Source organism: Myotis lucifugus, unplaced genomic scaffold (assembly GCF_000147115.1).
Source record: "Myotis lucifugus unplaced genomic scaffold, Myoluc2.0 scaffold_337, whole genome shotgun sequence".
NCBI lineage: Eukaryota > Metazoa > Chordata > Mammalia > Chiroptera > Vespertilionidae > Myotis > Myotis lucifugus.
Window position 1 is genome coordinate 633093 of NW_005871385.1, and position 18722 is coordinate 651814.

General features: G+C 42.1%; 1 protein-coding gene across 1 annotated transcript in view; it reads left to right on the forward strand.

Moving 5' to 3' along the window:
* PGM5 (phosphoglucomutase 5) overlaps nucleotides 1-18722 on the forward strand; it is a 170952-nt gene that overhangs the window by 91197 nt on the left and 61033 nt on the right. Inside the window, exon 7 of the mRNA XM_023764581.1 lies at nucleotides 11215-11330. Within this exon, the coding sequence (XP_023620349.1) occupies nucleotides 11215-11330 (116 nt within the window). The remainder of the gene's footprint in view (nucleotides 1-11214; nucleotides 11331-18722) is intronic.

Sequence of the window (18722 nt, forward strand, 5' to 3'; positions counted from 1 at the left end):
TGTCCCAGTGTCTAATGCAGTATTCTGCACTGAGTGTGTGACAGGCAGGGTTTGTAGTGGCAGCACAAAGAAGGGAGGGGCAGATTAACATAAGTCAGGAACCAGTCTGATGAAGAGTGTGCTGTGTATCTTCCATTTGCTCCCAAGACCCTCTTTCCCTCCACTTCCTGCTCTCCGTCCTGCAGGCTGACCTCTATGGACTATATCAACTGGCTCACCTTCCTTCAGATTTCAGTTTGGTTTGGACAACTGGTGTGGCTTGGCAGTTGAGCGTCGACCCTCGACCCATGCACCAAGAGGTCCCTGATTCGATTCCCGGTCAGGGCATGTGCCCGGGTTTTGAGCTTGATTCCCAGTAGGGGCGTGTAGGAGGCAATTGTGTTTCTCTCTCATCAATGTTTCTATCTCTCTCCCTCTCTCCCTTCCTCTCTCTCTAAAATTTAATAAAAACATATTTAAAAAAGAATCTTAGGCATTGCCCAGGCTAATTAATTACAGCTAGTGTGCATGGACTTGCCTTCTGCCTTCAGAGGCATAGCTATGGGACAGGGTAGAGCTTCCAAGCTCCACTGTGGCTCTGGTGGCATCAGCAGCTTCTGGCTGGTTCTCTGAACCAAATGCTGTTGCATCTCGTCATTTTGGTCATTTAGTCCTATTAATTCTTCAGAGTTGCAAATGTCTGAAACCTGTTATTACAGAGGAGGAATCATATCCCACTGGGTTTTCAAGTTGAACTAATGAGGGAGAAACTGTGATTGGAATAGCTGGGGTCTACGATAATCTTGCAAGACAGAAGTACGAACTTAATTTCTTCTTTGTGGCTCTTTTGCCTTCTATACTTTGGAGCCCTTGAACCATGGTTGTTTATTTGCCACTGTATAAATAAACCACAGCTGGTCTATTCTCCTACTGAAAAATAGGTTACTTCTGGTTTTACTCTTTTTCTCTCTCGAAAATAGTCCTGTAATAGACATCCTTGAATCACAACTCCTTGTGCACATGTAGCAGTTTCTCTGGGACAGATACCCGAGAGAGGGCCTTGCTGGGTCATTGGGCCTGGTCAGCTCTACTAGGAATTCTCAAATTTCCCTATAAAGTGAGTGTACTCATTTACAAACTGCCATCAATCTTTGGGTTTCTGATTTCCCACCACTATGTGGAATTATTAGAGTTTTTATTTTTTTATGTGACAGGTGTGATGTTATCTATTCCCTGATTACTATATATTTCTATATTGGCCAGTTAATCTTTCTCTTCTGTGAATTGTGTGAGGTCATTTGAGTTTTTTATCCTGGTTTATAGGACTTTATTTAGGATGGCTACTAATCCTTCAGTTTTCTGCATTGCAAATATCTTATTTCTTTTTTTTTTTGGTTTGTTTTTTTTTATTAAATCTTTATTGTTCATATTATTACATTTGTTCCTCTTTTTTCCCCCCATAACTCCCCTCCTTCCAGCTCCCATCCCACCCTCTGCCCTCACTCCCCACCCACTGTCCTCATCCATAGGTGCACGATTTTTGTCCAGTCTCTTCCCGCATCTCCCACACCCCTTTTCCCCCCAAGAATAGTCAGTCCATTCCCTTTCTATGTCCCTGATTCTATTATAATCACCAGTTCATTCTGTACATCAGGTTATTTATTCACTTGATTCTTAGATTCATTTGTTGATAGATGCATATTTGTTGTTCATAATTTGTGTCTTTACCTTTTTCTTCTTCTTCCTCTTCTTAAAGGATACCTTTCAGCATTTCATATAATACTGGTTTGGTGGTGATGAACTCCTTTAGCTTTTCCTTATCTGTGAAGCTCTTTATCTGACCTTCAATTCTGAATGATAGCTTTGCTGGATAAAGTAATCTTGGTTGTAAGTTCTTGGTATTCATCACTTTGAATATTTCTTGCCATTCCCTTCTGGCCTGCAAAGTTTCTGTTGAGAAATCAGCTGACAATCGTATGGGTATTCCCTTGTAGGTAACTGAGTTTCTTTCTCTTGCTGCTTTTAAGATTCTCTCTTTGTCTTTTGCTCTTGGCATTTTAATTATGATGTGTCTTGGTGTGGTCCTCTTTGGATTCCTTTTGTTTGGGGTTCTCTGTGCTTCCTGGACCTGTAAGTCTATTTCTTTCACCAGGTGGGGGAAGTTTTCTGTCATTATTTCTTCAAATAGGTTTTCAATATCTTGCTCTCTCTCATCTTCTGGAACCCCTATAATTCTGATGTTGGTACGTTTGAAGCTGTCCCAGAGGCTCCTTACACTATCTTCGTATTTTTGGGTTCTTTTTTCATTTTGCTTTTCTGGTTGGGTGTTTCTCGCTTCTTCGCATTTCAAATCTTTGACTTGATTCTTGCGCTCCTCTGGTCTGCTGTTGGGAGTCTGTATAATATTCTTTATTTCAGTCAGTGTATGCTTACTTTCTAGATGGTCCTTTATCACACCATCGAGGGTCTCATTAGATTTCCTGTACATCTCATCAAGTTTATCGACAGACTCTAGAAGCCTCTTGAGAGACCTCAAAAGTGTGGTTCTGAACTCAATATCCTCCCTTGATAGTTTTGTCCTGTTTTTTTGTCTCCGCATTTTTTTATGCTTTCTTGGTACACCCCCTAGTGGTCTTTGTGCGCAGTCTTGTTGTAGTTAAGCCTTGATTGTTATAGTTAATACTAGAGGGATTTGACCTCCAGGCCGACTGGCTGTGATAATCAGCTGTGTTTGCAGTGGAAGAACTTGTGTCCTCTAGGGAGGTGCTAATCTAGCCTTTGCCTGAGGCAATCCGGCAAATGGCTCTGTGCAGGGCTTGGGCGGGGCGGGTCCCATGGGATCAACAGGGCGGAGGAGGGAGCAGTTATGGCTGCTCTCAGTCCGTCCCCAGGGGCTCTGCCTCTCTGTCCCAGCAACAGCTGCAAACCTCGGAGGGACCGTAGCCAGAAAGTCCTGCTTCTCCCGTTTGAGTCTGGGTCCCTAGAGACTCGCCCAGATCTGGAGCTCTGAGTCTGAGGCTCCCTCCGGATTGAAACAGACAACCACGCCCTCAGCCACCAGCCCACGCCGCGCGCACTCCGCACCTTAGTATTTTACTTCAGCACTGCGCCTCCTCTGATTCTCGGTTCCTCCTAGTTGTAGAACTTCCATTCAGCCAGCCTTCCTGTAGTTCTGGATGATGTCCGTTCCGTCTTTTAGTTGTATTTTTGAAGTGGTTGTTCGAGGCAGCAAACTCCGGCGTTAACCTATGCCGCCATCTTGGTTTTCTGCAAATATCTTATTTCAATCTGTGGCTTACCTTCATTTTGGGGGGTTTTGACAAATAGACATTTTTACAAATTTTAATGTGGTAAAATTCATCAGTCTTTTCCTTAAATGTATTTAGACCTAAAATGTGGAATACTCTGCTCATTCTTCTTAATCCTCCCCCCCAAAGTCTTACTTTAGTTTACCCATGGGGGTAGACTGCCAATACTCTACTGTCAAATTTTAGACTGAAAAGGTTTAAATTTAACATTTTTGCCTGGCCAGTGTAGCTCAGTGGTTGAGCATCCCGCACGTCTCCTACTGGGGATCAAGTCCAAAACCCAGACATGTGCCCTGATCTGGAATCAAACCTGTGACCTCTTGGTTCATGGGTTGATGCTCAACCACTTAGCTACAGTGGTTGAGCTATTGTAGTTCTTTTTAAAAATTTTTTGGGAAACTCCATACTGTTTTCCATAATGGCTGTACTAATTTATGTTCTCACCAATAGTGCACAGAGGTTCCCTTTTTCCACATTCTCACCAGCTCTTATCTTTTGTCTTTTTGATAATAGCCATTCAACAGGTGTAAGGTGATATCTCATTGTGGTTTTGATATGCATTTCCCTGATGATAAGTGATGTTGAGCAAGTTTCATATATCTGTTGGTCATTTTAATTTTTTTTTCTTTGTGGAAAAATGTCTATGCAGATTCTTTGCCCATTTTTTATTGGATTGTTTTCTTGTTATTGAATTGTAAGAATTCCTTATATGTTTTGGATATTAATCACTTATCCTATCTAATAAAAGAGAAACATGCAAATTGACCATAACTCCGACACCCTTCCCATTGGCTAATCAGCAGGATATGCAAATTAACTGCCAACCAAGATGGCGGCCGGCAGCCATGCAGCTGAAGCGAACAGGAGGCTTGCTTGCTCCAGTGATGGAGGAAGCCAACGTTCCCGGCCTGCCACTGCCAGCCTCTGAGCTGCACTCTAAGCAACTATGTTGCAATTATAGAATCTAAACAAGTTCCAGAGACCTGCTTTCAGCCAGCTTCGGCCTCAGAGCTTAGAGCTGCAGTGATGGCAACAGAGTTTCAATTATAGAAGCCAAACAAACCTAGAAACCTGCTTTCAGCCAGCTTCGGACTCAGAGCTTAGAGCTGCTGTGATGGCAACAGAGTTTCAATTATAGAAGCCAAACAGACCCAGAAACCTGCTTTCAGCCCTCAGAGCTGGAGCCGGCTCTCAGCTCCAGTGACAGCTATAGAAGGTAAATAAATCCCAGAATTAAAAAAAAAGAAAAAAAGGAGAGGCTGGGAGCTTAAGTTGCCCTCCAGCCTGAAAACGGCTCTCAGGCCCTCACCCAGTCTGGCCAGGCACCCCAGTAGGGACCCCCACCCTGAAGGGGGTGTGACCAGCTGCAAACAGCCATCAGCCCGTCATCCAGTCTGTCCAGGCACCCAAGCGGGACCCCCACCCTGATCTGGGACACTTTCAGGGCAAACCAGCCGGCCCCCACCCGTGCACCAGGCCTCTATCCTATACTACAGGCAGGGCAGGACAGCGAGAGCTGCCATCTGGGCCCCATGTGTAGCCCTGGGCAGCGGGGCATAAGCCCCGCCCCCAGCCGGGACTCCTGTGTGCCACCTGAGCCCCCAGCCGGGACCCCCGTGCCACCTAAGCCCGGCACTGCTAAGCCCCGCCCCCAGCCGGGACCCTATGACTATTGGAGAGCAGGAAAGTGCCGCTGGGCCCTGGGTCGCTGTGGTGATCCGGCCATCAGTAAGTAGAAAAGTGCGGCCTGTAGGCAGCCCCCAGCTGCACCTGATCTGGGAGCAGGAAAGCAAGCCCGGCCTGAGGGCAGCCCCCAGCTGGGCCTGATCCCCGGTCGCCATGGCGATCCGGGAGCAAGAAAGCCCGGCTTGCAAGCAGCACCCCCATCCTGGCCATAGCTCAAGGGAGAGTACAACATGCAGTGGAGGCCAGGAGCCTGAGAGATCAACACAGAGGGGCTCCTGCTCCAAGCCTCCATGGTGTGGCTGGGGGCAGGCCCCCAGCAGACACACACACACACACACACACACACACACACACACACACACGGGGCGCCTGCTCCGAGCCTCTGCTGCCAGACTGTGGGCCATCAGTAGGACATCCACTGAGGGCTCCCGGACTGTGAGAGGGGCAGGCTGGGCTGAGGGAACCCCACCCCCCAGTGCATGAATTTTGTGCACCGGGCTTCTAGTCTGTATATATAAAAACCCAGGGACTGGAATTGCAGAACAACCAGAATGACCAGAACGACCAGTGGCTATGACGCACACTGTGGCAGCCAACCAGCCTGATCCGGACCCTGATCAGCCCCCTTTTCCCCTTGTGCCGGCCCGGCTCCTGATCAGCCCCCAACACCCCGATCGGGGGCCAGCCGTCCAACTGCCCGTGGCCCCTCCCCCCGGCTGGCCCCACCCCTGATCGGCCCCAACACCCTGATTGGGGGCGGGGTGCCAGCCTGGCCCAATGGGCCCCCATTGGGGTGGGCCGGCCAGACCCCACCCACGCACCCAGCCGGACCCCACCCGAATTCGTGCACCGAACCTCTAGTTGGCTATAGTGTTTGCAAATATAATCTTCCATTGTATAGGCCGACTCTTCATTTTGTTGGTTGTGTCTTTTGCTGTGCAGTAATTTTTAGTTTATATAGTTCCATTTGTTTAATTCTGCTTTTGTTGCCTGTGCTTTTGGTCTCAGATCTAAAAAAATACCTAAACCAATATCTATGGTTAGTTTTGTCTATTTTTGAAGTATAAGTGGAAATATACAAATATTCCTCTATGTCTAACTTCTTTCACTCAATGTTATATTTGTGAGATTCATTAATATTTTTCTATATAGTAGCAGTTGTTAATTTTCTCTGTTCTGTGCTATTTATTTTTGTAAATACATCACATAATACCATAATTGGTATTAATTGGCATTCCTTTAGCAATACATGAGAGTTCCAATTTTCACCAGAACTTGGCAATACCACTCTTTTCAACTAGTCTTGTGGGTGATATCTCATTGAGGTTTTAATTTGCAGTTTCCCAGTCTCTAATGAGGGTGAGCATCTTTTCATATGCAAATTGCCCCCTGGAATATTCTCTTTTTTAAGCCTGTTCAACACTTTTGCCCCATTTAAAGGTTATCTGCCCTTTTATTGAATTATAGGAGTATTTTTAATATATGTTTTTATTTCAAAGAGGAAAGGAGAGGGAGAGAGAGATAGAAACATCAATGATGAGAAAGAATCATTGATTGGCTGCCCCCTGTGACCTCTTGGTTCATAGGTTGATGCTCAATCCCTGAGCCACACAAGCTGGGCTAGGAGCATTTTTAATTTAAGTTGCATGTGAAGTCTTGTGTTGAATATATGTGATACAAATATCTTCTCCTTGTCTGTGTAATTGGGGCTTTTCAAAAAGGGGCTGAGAGTTCAGTGTGTAGGCAATAAAACCATGAACCCTGCTTGGCTCTCAAGAAAGTGGACATTTGAAGATAAATCAAAGGAAGAGGGACCTGGATCTTGTCCTCTTTAAATCTATTACAATAAGCTTGAAGTAGGATTCCAAGAGCAGCTGGGTATGCTCCTGCACTTGATATAATCAGTCATTATTTATTTGCTATTCTTTCACAAGCTAAAGTAACCTTTATCCTCAATCCTTTGATTCTCATTTGGTCACACCTTAATTCTTTAAGCTCCTGTTTCAAAGAATGCCTTTGTCATCTTGATAGCCCCACTACCTGGAGAAATTCTCTTTTCTTACAATGACTAATTTAAGTAAAACATGCAGAAATGAATTATATATTTAGGAAACTACAAGTATAAAATAGAGATACGTACCCTCCTGATATCCAATAGCACAACTTAAATAATAGATATTAGTCAAATGAAATCATACAGAATTTTTTGAGGGCAGGTCTGACCAGTGCTATATTATCCTAGATATTTAATAACTATAAAGGTATATAAGATGCAGTAGTCCCTGCCTCAAATAATTTCTGACCCATACCAAGTTAGAGGAAGCTCAGTGGCAGGAAGGGTTAGTTTTTGTGTGTTGTGGTTTGTTTTGTTTTTTGCTAATTTATGCTTTTTAATATCAGTGAAATTACCTGTTGCTGTCCATTGGTGGTCCCCAAGCCTCTGAGGGAGAGAATGTGGCCAAGCCTAAAAAGAGCCTCTTCTGGGAAAAGCTGTGTCCCATGGGGATACCAGCCATGTGGCAGGTTCCATGCCGAGGGCTATGCAGGTGTCCTCTCAAAGATAGTCCTTCATGGGCTTACCCACCTTCCAGTGGGAAGTCCTCCTGCTACCTAGCCTAAATGCACAGGCTGCCCTGGGCTGACCAGGAAGGGTTACTTTGGATTGATTGTGGCAATAAGACAAGGGTTGTATTAGTTAAGATAATGGAGTTTATTTTACAAAACTTATCCCCATATATATAATGGATCAGACATAGCAAAAGTTAAAAAGTCAGTCATCAAAAGTTAAAAACAGGTGTTTTTGATTGGTAATTCATTCTGCTTGAAATATTAATTTAGAGATTCAGATTCTTCCATCTTGTGGGTCCACCATCCTCAACATGTAGTTTCTGGGATTGCTGGGCTTGTCCACATTAAGCTGGTAGAAGGAGAAAGAGCATGGAGGATAGAAAAGGGTGTATGTCATTTCCACTTGGGTTCCATTGGCTAGAACTCCATCCACTATGTGCCACTGCTAACTGTGAGGGAGGTCAGGAAGTATAGTCCAGCTGTGTGTCTAGGAAAAGGATTTGCTACAGGCTTCGTGATGGCAGGGCATTTAAGATAGGTCTTGATGCCATGTGAAATCTTTTGACAGAGATTGGAAAGGAGGATTAACCTAGGTAAAATGAAAAGCATGAAGGTCTCAGACCTAAACAGAAAAAAATGCAAGAGCATATTTGAAAAACAAAAGATAATCCAGTTTTTCAGAAGCATGTAGGGAGTATCATGGGAGAAACTGCTAGAAAGATAGGCTTAAGGCTATTTCCAACCTGAAGCCACATTTTTTGAAGTTTTTAAATCCATACCGAGGAGCTTATATCTACTTTTTTTTTTTCCTACTAGGGCTCACTCCCACTTGCAGAATTGTGGCCCAAATTCATTTTCTTTCTTTTCCTTCATACTCTGGTCATTCCTAGAAAGTGAGTTCTTATGTTTGCCTCCATAACTTGGTGGAAGGAGTCAAGGAGCGGGGTGCAGACCCTCAGCATGAGCAGCTTTATTTTGAGCTTTTGTACCAAAGGGTTTCAGAGACTCACTAGGGGCTTCCTGCCAAAAACCAGTCTAGGGAATGGTATCTACTGAATGCTGTTTGGGATGAATCCCAAGTTCAGTAGAAGGAGGAGGGAGAGGAATTCCTTTCTAACTCTAGGACACAATCAGCTCACGCTCAAGATCCTGAAATTTAACTGCCCACGTTGTTATCTTAGCTTGCATAGCTCCAACTGTGGCTCATAGTTATAAACGTATCCGGTCCTTTAAATTCCAACCTCATCTTTCAGCCTGATGACCTCCTGACAGTGATTTATGGGGAAGGGTGGGAGCTGGGGAAATCCTTTTCCCTCCCTTTAGATCTGCCAACTTGGCTTTGAAACTCCACGAATGTTTTGGCCAAATAATACACATCCCCACACCCTCTACTCTCACCTCTGCCCCATTCTCTATTTAGTAATCATATGCATTCAGATGTGCTAAATTAATTTCGTCCCAGGCTTTAACTAGGTGCTGCCCCTGGAAAGCTTCTGTGTGAATTATTCTTTCTTCCTTGAGCTTCAAAGCGTGATATTAATGGCTTTGAAAATTTACCTTCGATCTACAATTTGGGGAGGATTTGTTTCATTGTTCCTACCAATTTATAAGCATACTTGTCTATCTTTTTTAGACCACTGAAATAAAGTGAAAACAGACTCTGAGGTAACATCAAAAAGGTGCTTCTTTTTAAAGCAAACTTGAAAGAGACTTAGCCCATATTTTTTCAAGATCCTGAACACATTAATTATATTTGGATTTTATCAAAAGGGAGGTGCTTATTAACCTGTGTCAAGAGTTTCTAGATATTTTTTTTCTTCTGGGTGGCCAGAACCACACTTAAAGAAATCATCATTACATTGTGTTCTTTGTCCTATGTGCATCTTTCTTCCTCTTTCACTAAGATACCTTTGCTGGTCCCTCTGCATGGCCATCTTCTACACTTATGGCCTTCAAATAACTACACCTTGCTAGTGACAGGCATTTGGTGTCTTTTTCTTTAGAGTGCTTGCATATGGAAAAGGTAAAGTTTCTCAGGCCAATGTCTGGGTACCAGTTCATTCCCCAGCATACTTTGAGATCTATTTACCTCTTGAAGCACTAAAACATTTGGGGAGACAGCATGATGTAGGGAAATAAAACATGAGCAGAGACTAAGCAGACTTGGGTCCAAATTCTAGCTTTGCTTTTTTACCTCTGTGAGACCTGAATAAAACCTTTGACCTCTTTGAACTTCTGAGCCTGAATTTTTATAGCATTGATTAGTTTTAGCTGTTTTTGAATTTTATCTAAATGAGACAATGCAATATATATTTGTTTGTTATTGGTTTCTTTTTTAAAATGTATTTTTATTGATTTCAGAGAGGAAGGGAGAAGGAGAGAGAGATAGAAACATCAATGATGAGAGAGAATCATTGATTGACTGCTTCCTGCACGCCCCTACTAAGAATCGAGCCCAAAACCTGGGCATGTGCCCTGACTGGGAATCGAACCATACCTCCTGGTTCATAGGCTGACACTCAACCACTGAGCCACACTAGCTGGGCTGTTATTGGTTTCTTTTACTCAATATTATGTTTGTTAGATTTATTTAAGTTGTTGCATATATGAATAGTTCATTCAGTGGAATTTATGGTATTGTGTTATAATTGTAAATTATTTATCCATTCTACTTTGATGGACATTTGGATTGTTTCAGTTATTATGAATTGAGATTCTATGATAATTTTTGTAAAATCTTGTGTACACAAGATTCTGTTGAGTAATGTCACATCCTGTGTAAGCAGCTCTGAGATTTGCTTATAGGAAGTTTATTTCTTTCTGCCATCAAGATCAAAGTTGCCCTTGAGATCACCACCAGTGGGGGAGTAAGAAGGGAGGACTGGACAGAGAGAGAAGTTGGACTGTGATGCACTTGCAACAAAGGCCTCAGCCAACCTATAGGGAACTTTGGAGCTGAAATGGCCCTATAGAGTTGTGCCCATTAAAGGCAAGGAGGCTGGACCTTTACATATCCCTCATTCACCAGTTATTGGATATGGCCTGACCCAGGGGAGTGAGCATGGTTTTGAGTGAGATATCTCTCTTTCCCAGAGAGTGGGGCCACATTTGTGAGCTGTCATCCATCAATATTCTTAGCAGTTGGTAGAATGAGTGTTCTAATTCTAAAAATGTTAAAATGTGGGTATGTGTGTATGTTTAGGGTGAATCTGAGCAGTGCACCACAGTGTCCATTATATGTCATTAGTAATTTCTAGGAGTTGAATTTCTGGTCAATAGGATATGTGTATATATTCATTTTTAGTAGATACTATCAAACAATATTTCAAAGTGTCTATACCCAAATACCATCTTAATTTAGATTCTGAGATTCCCCAAATCAGATCTCACCACAAAGTTAAAGGAACATTCATAGAAGGGAAACATAAATGTGAGACTATTCTCTATGTTAATATGTTCTATATTATTGGGAAAGAAAACTTGAGAACCACTGGAGTAGGCTATTTATCATTCTCTACCTTATGGCTTGACATCCTAAAAACTGTCAGTATTGTTCAGGATGTTTTGAAATCTAAGTGTGGGATTAATAGAGCCTAAAGACATCCTTTTGTGCTGAGAGAAGAAAAGAAAGGGGATATATGAATTGACTTTTGCCCTGGATTTCGTTTTTCAGAGTGGCCAAATCAATGAAGGTCCCTGTGTATGAGACCCCAGCTGGATGGAGATTCTTCTCAAACCTGATGGACTCGGGACGGTGCTCTCTGTGTGGAGAAGAGAGCTTTGGCACTGGTAGGCTTTGTTGGGTTGGTGTTTCTAGAAGGGGTGGCTGTAGCACTCTGTGACCCCATTTTGGAAACCTGTGAGCCCACTATGAATCAAAGGCTAGAGGCAGAGTTAGAGGCAAATAGGTAAATAAATAAGAAAGAAAGGAAGGAAGGAAGGAAGAAAACACCTAGTGGAATGTGTGTTATGATACACTTACCACATCTACCTATTTCTTCTTTTTCTAAAAATATAAACTTCCATTTCTTTAAAAAATTTACTGAATTTTAAAAAATTCATGAATAGAGAGAATATCATATTGAATTTCCATGTGTTCATTAGTTTCAACCATTATCAACTCAAGGTCAATCTTGCTTTATCTCTACCCTTATCCACCTAGGGAGCCCTCCTTCCTGATGATTGTGAAGCAATCCCTAGTGATTCTTTAAGTATAATGGCTATCGAGAAAAAAAAGTATATAAACACAGTATCATTATCACCCCTAATAAGGTTAAAAAATAATTTTTTGCCCTAGCTGGCTTGGCTCAGTGGTTAGAGTGTTGGCCTGTGGACTGAAGGGTCACAGGTTTGATTCCGGTCAAGGGCACAGACCTTGGTTGCAGGCTCAATCCCTGGCCATGGTCCTGGTGCATGTGGGAGGCAACCAATCGATGTGTCTCCCCTATCGATGTTTCTCTCTCACTGTCTCTCCCCTTTCCTTCCACTCTCTCTAAAAATCATTGGACAAAATATCCTCGGGTGAGGATTAACAAAAAAATAATAATTTCTTCTTTCAGTATTTAAAGATGTTACTTCATTGTCTTCTGGCTTGCTTAGTTTCCAAGAAGTGGGCTCTAATTCTCGTTTCTGTTTCTCTCTATTGAAATTACCCCCACCTCTGGCTGTCTTCAGTATTTTATTTTTATCTTTTAATATGTGTTTTGTTGTTGTTGATTTCAGAGAGAGGAAGGGAAAGGGAGAAAGATAGAAACATCAATGATGGGAGAGAACCATTGATTGGTTGCTTCTTGCGTGCTTCCCTACTGGGGATTGAGCTCGCAACCCAGGCATGTGTCCTGACCATGAATGGAACCATGACCTCCTGATTCATACATAGGTCGATGCTCAACCACTGAGCCATACCGGCCAGGCTCTTTTTTATCTTTTCTTTTCAACAGTTTAATTATAATATTTCTAGGTATGTGTATTTTTTTTAAAACCTTGCTTGGGGATCTCTGGGATTCTTGTTTGTTGTCTTGCATTAATTTCAGAAAATTCTCAGCCATTATCTTTTCACATATTTTCCCCCAATTCTCTTCCTCTTTTCCTTCTGGGACTTTAATTGCACTTATGTTAGATGAATTGTGACCATATGTTGTTTCAGAGCTCTTACACCCACTGTTTGGTTTTGTTTACTTTTTTTCCTTTTGTGTTTTAATTTAGATAATCTCTATTGGCATATCTTTAAGTTACTGATTCTTTCCTTAGCTGTGGCCAATCTACTGATGAGCCTACTGAAGGAATTCTTCATTTCTGATATTGTGTCTTTATTAATAGCATTTCTTTTTGACTTTTTAAAAATAATTTTCATCTCTCTGAAAAAATTCTTTTTATATATGTTGTTTGTATGTGGTATTTATCTTTTTCATTAGATCATTTAACATATTAAACGTTATTTTAAACTCCCTGTCTGATAGTTCTAATATCTAGTTGAACTTAGTTTCTGGTTTTCTTGATTACTTTAACTCCTAATAAAGCAGTGGTTTACTCTTTCTTGCTTTTTATTCAATTTTTAATTGAATGCTGGACAGTATATCTATATCTATATCTATATATCTATATCTATATCTATATCTATCTATATCTCAACAGTAGGACTCAGGCAAATAATATTTATACACATTAACGGGCATACCAATTCTTCTGTTAGATCATTATTATTTAAAGTTAAGTTAATCTAGTCAGGAGTTGAGCTGGATTTGGGTTTATTATTTCTGTTATAATTTTTATTGTACCATAGGCTTTAATTTCTTCCAGAAGTGGGATAATTTTTGCTATGTGCTCAAAGGAAAGAGAGTGCCAGAGGAGATTTTTTCAGTGTTTCTATTTCATTTCAAGCTTCCAGCAGTTACTGTGATTTAAAAAAAGACTTCTGTCACTAGATGCTTGACCATTCTTCAGTGGCAGCAGAGCTCTGCTTAGTATTAATGTGGAATTTGAGGCTCAAGAAGGTTTCCTACCCTTTCTCCAGGAGCAGAGGGTTTTACTTCAATCCTATTCCAGTAGCAATGGGTCTTTGCCTGGGCCCTTTATAAGAAGGTTTACAGCTTGTAAATTCAGGAGTTTAAGGTTTTTGTGTCTTGTGAAAGAAGGGTGGGGAACTGGAAGGGCTCCATGCTTGTCCTCAGCAGCAGCTGATCATCTCCTGCATGCCAGTACCAGCAAGTCTACCTCTTTGTTTCCAGTCCTTCTTGTGAGCAGCCAGGGACTTCGGATTATTCACTTATATGGAAGCGTCCTCTTTCTCCTGTGCTCTGCCAAAAGTGAGACTGTTTTGTGTCTTGTCTCTCCTCAGAGGGGCTTGTCACTCTGCAATTCACTTTACTTTATTGCCTGTGATTTAGGATCTCTAATGAGTTCAAGAAAAGTTATGATTTTGTAGGTTTCCTGGCCTTTTAGTATTGCTGGGAGTAGCATTCTCGTGCAGATTTTCATATCCTAAACAGAAATGCAGAAGTGGAACTGCAAAAATAATTTATTAATAATTTCTCCTATTCTCCACACCCCACAACTTATTCCCCCCCCCAGTTAGAATCCAAAAGATCTTACATTATAACTTGTTGATACTTTTTAATTCTTCTTTAATCTGCATTTTTTTCCTCCACATTTTTTCTTTCTGGTATTTATTCATTGAAGAAACTGGGCCATATGTCCTATAGAGCTTTCAATGTTGATGTCCTCATTTCCCTTTTTAAATTGTTTAATGCTTATATACAGAGAAGCTATTGAATAATATACCTTTTCTCTGGTTTTCAACCACCTCAGTACATTCCATTAATTATAGCATTTTATTTTCTAGAAACTCTACATTCTCTTAGGATTTTTAAAAGGAATATAATTATACTAGAGGCCCGGTGCACAACAATCGTGCACTCAGGGGTGGGGAGGGGGTCCCTCAGCCCGGCCTGTGCCCTTTTTCGCAGCCTGGGAGCCATCAGTCAGACATCCTTAGTGCTGCCAACGGAGGCGGGAGAGGCTCCCACCACCACTGCTGCACTTGCCAGCAGTGAGCCTGGCTTCTGGCTGAGCGCTGCTCCCCTATGGGAGCGCACTGACCATCAGGGGGCAGCTTCTTGGGTTGAGTATCTGCCCCCTGGTGGTCAGTGCACGTCATAGCAACTGGTCGTTTCCCTGTTTGGTTGATTTGCATATTACTCTTTTATTATATAGGATAATCTATTACTAAAAGATTTTTTTGTTTTCTTTTCTAATATTTATACCCTTTATTTTCATATTCTATTGTATTGTATTAGCTATAATCTTCAAAATAATATTAAATAATTGTAATACTTCGTTATTTTAATGGAAATTGATTCAGTATTTTACTCTTTAGTTTGATGATGGCTTTTTAATATTGGTAAAATGTTTATCATGTATACATAGCTATTTTTCCCTCTTCTCATTTTACTTAGAGTCTTATTAGAAATGGCTATTGGATTTATTAGGTACCCTTTCAGAATCGGGTGATATATATATATGGGTATGTTCTTTCTCTTTTATTCTGTGAATGTAATAAAATACTATGATTGCTTTGCTGATATCAAACCACCCTTGAAATCCTATTTAGAATAAGTAAATTTTGGTCATGTTTAAATAGATTGCAGTAAAACCACTCTAACTGGTCATAATGACATTTCAGGCTATGTTGGGTTCCTGAAGACATTTCCTCCTGAGGAATTTTATCCTGTTACTGAAATCAGTTAGACCCTAGTTACTGCTAATGGTATAGGAGGGGTGGTATGCATCAAGCTCTATCAAGTACTAGTGTTTGAACTGAGAGTGTATGGATGGCAGCTCTGCTTAGAATAGTCAGGACTGTTATACCTTTTCCCTGCTAAGACCTAACAAATTGAACAGCTTCCTTCCTTGTTGGTGTTTTTTGGGTCTAAACCAGTGACTGACTCAAAAAAATCACAGATTATAATAATTATGCCTCCTAGTTATTAAAATAACACAAATATAACAACTGGAATAGAAACTGGTAAGTCCAGGTTATTCTTTCCTCTTCATCTTTGTCTTTATAAGCATTTATTGAGTGCTTACCATTTACCATATAATTATAGTCTCTAAAATTAAAGGATAAAATATTATATGTATAAACAGTTTTATACCTTAGTAATAAATATTTGCATACTTCAATTCAATAAACATTTACTAAGTACTTACATTGTATAAGGCACTGTATTATATGGTGTATATAATACAAAATGCTTAAGATCATGCCTTTAAGAAACTCAAGATCTCTAGGGTACATAACAAGAAAAATGTACAGATGACTATTATACAAAGCAGAAACTTTAAAGTTCTACAATAGAGTAATAGACAAAATACTATCGGAGATAAGAAAATGAGAAAATGCTTCAGGACTAGAAATTGAAAGCCAACTTTATAGAAGAGATGGAGGTTGAGCTAGTTCTTTTTTTTACATATATATTTTATTGATTTTTTACAGAGAGGAAAGGAGAGGGATAGAGAGTTAGAAACATCGATGAGAGAGAAACATCAATCAGCTGCCTCCTGCATGCCCCCCACTGGGGATGTGCCCGTAACCAAGGTACGTGCCCTTGACCGGAATCGAACCTGGGACCTTTCAGTCCACAGGCTGATGCTCTATCCACTGAGCCAAACCGGTTAGGGCTAGTTCTTAAAGAATGGAAAGGATTTATGCACATAGAAGTGAAATGATAGGGACTTGTCAGATGGAGGGAACAATGACAAGAAAGGAGTAGTGGTGGGAGAGCAGGGGATGTGTTGTGAGTAGCCAGTTGTTCACTTTGTCTAAGCAGTGCTTTCCTAATATAAATGAAGATTCATTTGGGGTCATGAGAGTAGTATCATGTCATGAACAGCTTAAAAATGTTGTTAATTAACTAGAAACTATCAGAATACATTGCATTCACTCTAGCTGGTTTGGCTCAGTGGATAGAGCGTCAGCCTGCGCACTGAAGAGTCCCGGGTTCGATTCTGGTCAAGGGCGATTCAAGCCCGGGTTGTGGGCTTGACCCCCAGTAGGGGGCATGCAGGAGGCTGATCAATGATTCTCTCTCATCATTGATGTTTCTACCTCTCTCTCCCTCTCCCTTTCTCTCTGAAATCAATAAGATATATATATGAAAGAATACATTGCATTCAGTAAAAGTAAATGTTACTTGGAGAAATATGTACATATAAATATGCACACAGGTATTTATGTATATAGTAAGTCTCATTGTAAAGTGTATATATATGAGGTAATGTTCTGAAATGTCTGAAAAAGACTGATCTCTAGCAGGTGTCAGTCCACAAACTTTTTCTATAAAGTGGCAGATAGTGAATAATTTAGGCTTTGCAGACTAAGAGGTTACGAATGGTCTTTTTCACAATTAACTCAACTCTGCCACTGTAGCACAAAAGCAGCCACAGATAATACATAAACAAATGAGTATGCTGTGTTCCAGTAAAAATGTACTTACACAAATAAGCCTAAGTCCAAATTTGGCTTAGAGGTTGTTCACTAACCTCTGAGGTATAGGATAGGGTAAAGAAGGGAGTATCAAGAAACAGGACTGGACATATGAGTGCTGTGGAGACAGTTTTTGAAGCCCTTTGCCTGCCCAGCTTAGATGTTGGGACTTGACTCAACTGGAAATAGGAAACCATGGTCTGTGCAGGGGGGAGGTCTGCTTGCACTTTTCAGCAAGCTTTGCTTTCAGACAATTATGCTGATTGCAACATGTAGAATGGACTAAAAGGGAGTTTTTAAAGTTTCTCATTGTTATATTTGCTTATCATTTTTCTTTCAAGGAACACAAGAGATTTTTCTCTATATATAAGAGCCCTAAAAGTATTGCTTCCTCCACCATTCTTCAGGTTCAGATGACACTAGCATGATGGGACAGATGAAGCCCCTGAGCCCAAGAAGTGGTTAAGTGGTTCAACCAGGACCCCAGAGCCTGGGAAAGAACTCCACTTGAATTGAGTTACAGCTGAATTAAAAGACAGGTCTCCTGCATACAGTATATGCGGCTTTCCACTGTGCTGATCAATCTTTCTTTCTTTCTTTTTTTTAAAAAAAATATTGATTTTTTACAGAGAGGAAGGGAGAGGGATAGAGAGAAACATCATCGATCAGCTGCCTCCTGCACACTCCCTACTGGGCATGTGCCCGCAACCAAGGTACATGCCCTTGACCGGAATCAAATCCAGGACCCTTGAGTCCGCAGACCAACACTCTATCCACTGAGCCAAACCGGTTAGGGCTGATCAATCTTTCTGATGAAAGCAATGACTAAAAATTCCATCTCTCAAGCACTCAGCAGTAAATGACTATTAGAAGGCCTGAGGAACTGGACCACTCAGTTTTGGAAGGAGAGAGTGGCTTCATTCTGCTCTCATGCTGGGTCTTATTAATGCCAGTTCCTGGACAGGCATCAAGCTGGTTGCATCAGAATTGCCTGGAAAGTGTGCTAAAAGTACAGATTTTCTATCCTACCCTTACTTGAAATTCCTGGCAGGGTGGAGCCTGAGAATGTGCATTTTCTATACTAATGAAAGGGTAATATGCTAATTAGACTGGGAGACCTTCCAGACGTCCTTCCAGACAAAGGTATGGTGGTGGGGCTGAGGCAAAGGCATTTAGGGGCGATCAGGCCGGCAGGAGGGGTAGTTGGGAACGAGCAGGCCAGCAGAGCGGGGGCTGCTGGGGGTGAGCAGGCCGGTAGGGTGGGGCAGTTGGAGGCGAGCAGATTGGCAGGGGGGAGCAGTTGGGGTTGAGCAGGCCGGCAGGGGGGGCAGTTGGGGGCAAGCAGGCCAGCAGGGGGTGGTAGTTGGGGGTGATTAGGCCGGCAGGGGGGGCAGTTGGGGGTGATTAGGCTGGAAGTGGAGAGGCAGTTGGGGGCGAGCTGGCCAGCAGAGAGGGGCAGTTGGGGGCGATCATGCCAGCACGGGGGGGCAGTTGGGGGTGATTAGGCCAGCAGGGGGGCAGTTGGGGGTGATTAGGCTGGCAGGGGGGATAGTTGGGGGCAAGCAGGCTGGCAGGGGGGGCAGTTGGGGTGGAGCAGGTTGGCAGGTGGGGGCGGTTGGGGGCGATCAGGCCGCAGGCAGAGTGGTTAGGGGCAATCAGGCAGGCAGGCTGGTGAGCGGTTAGGAGCCAGTGGTCCC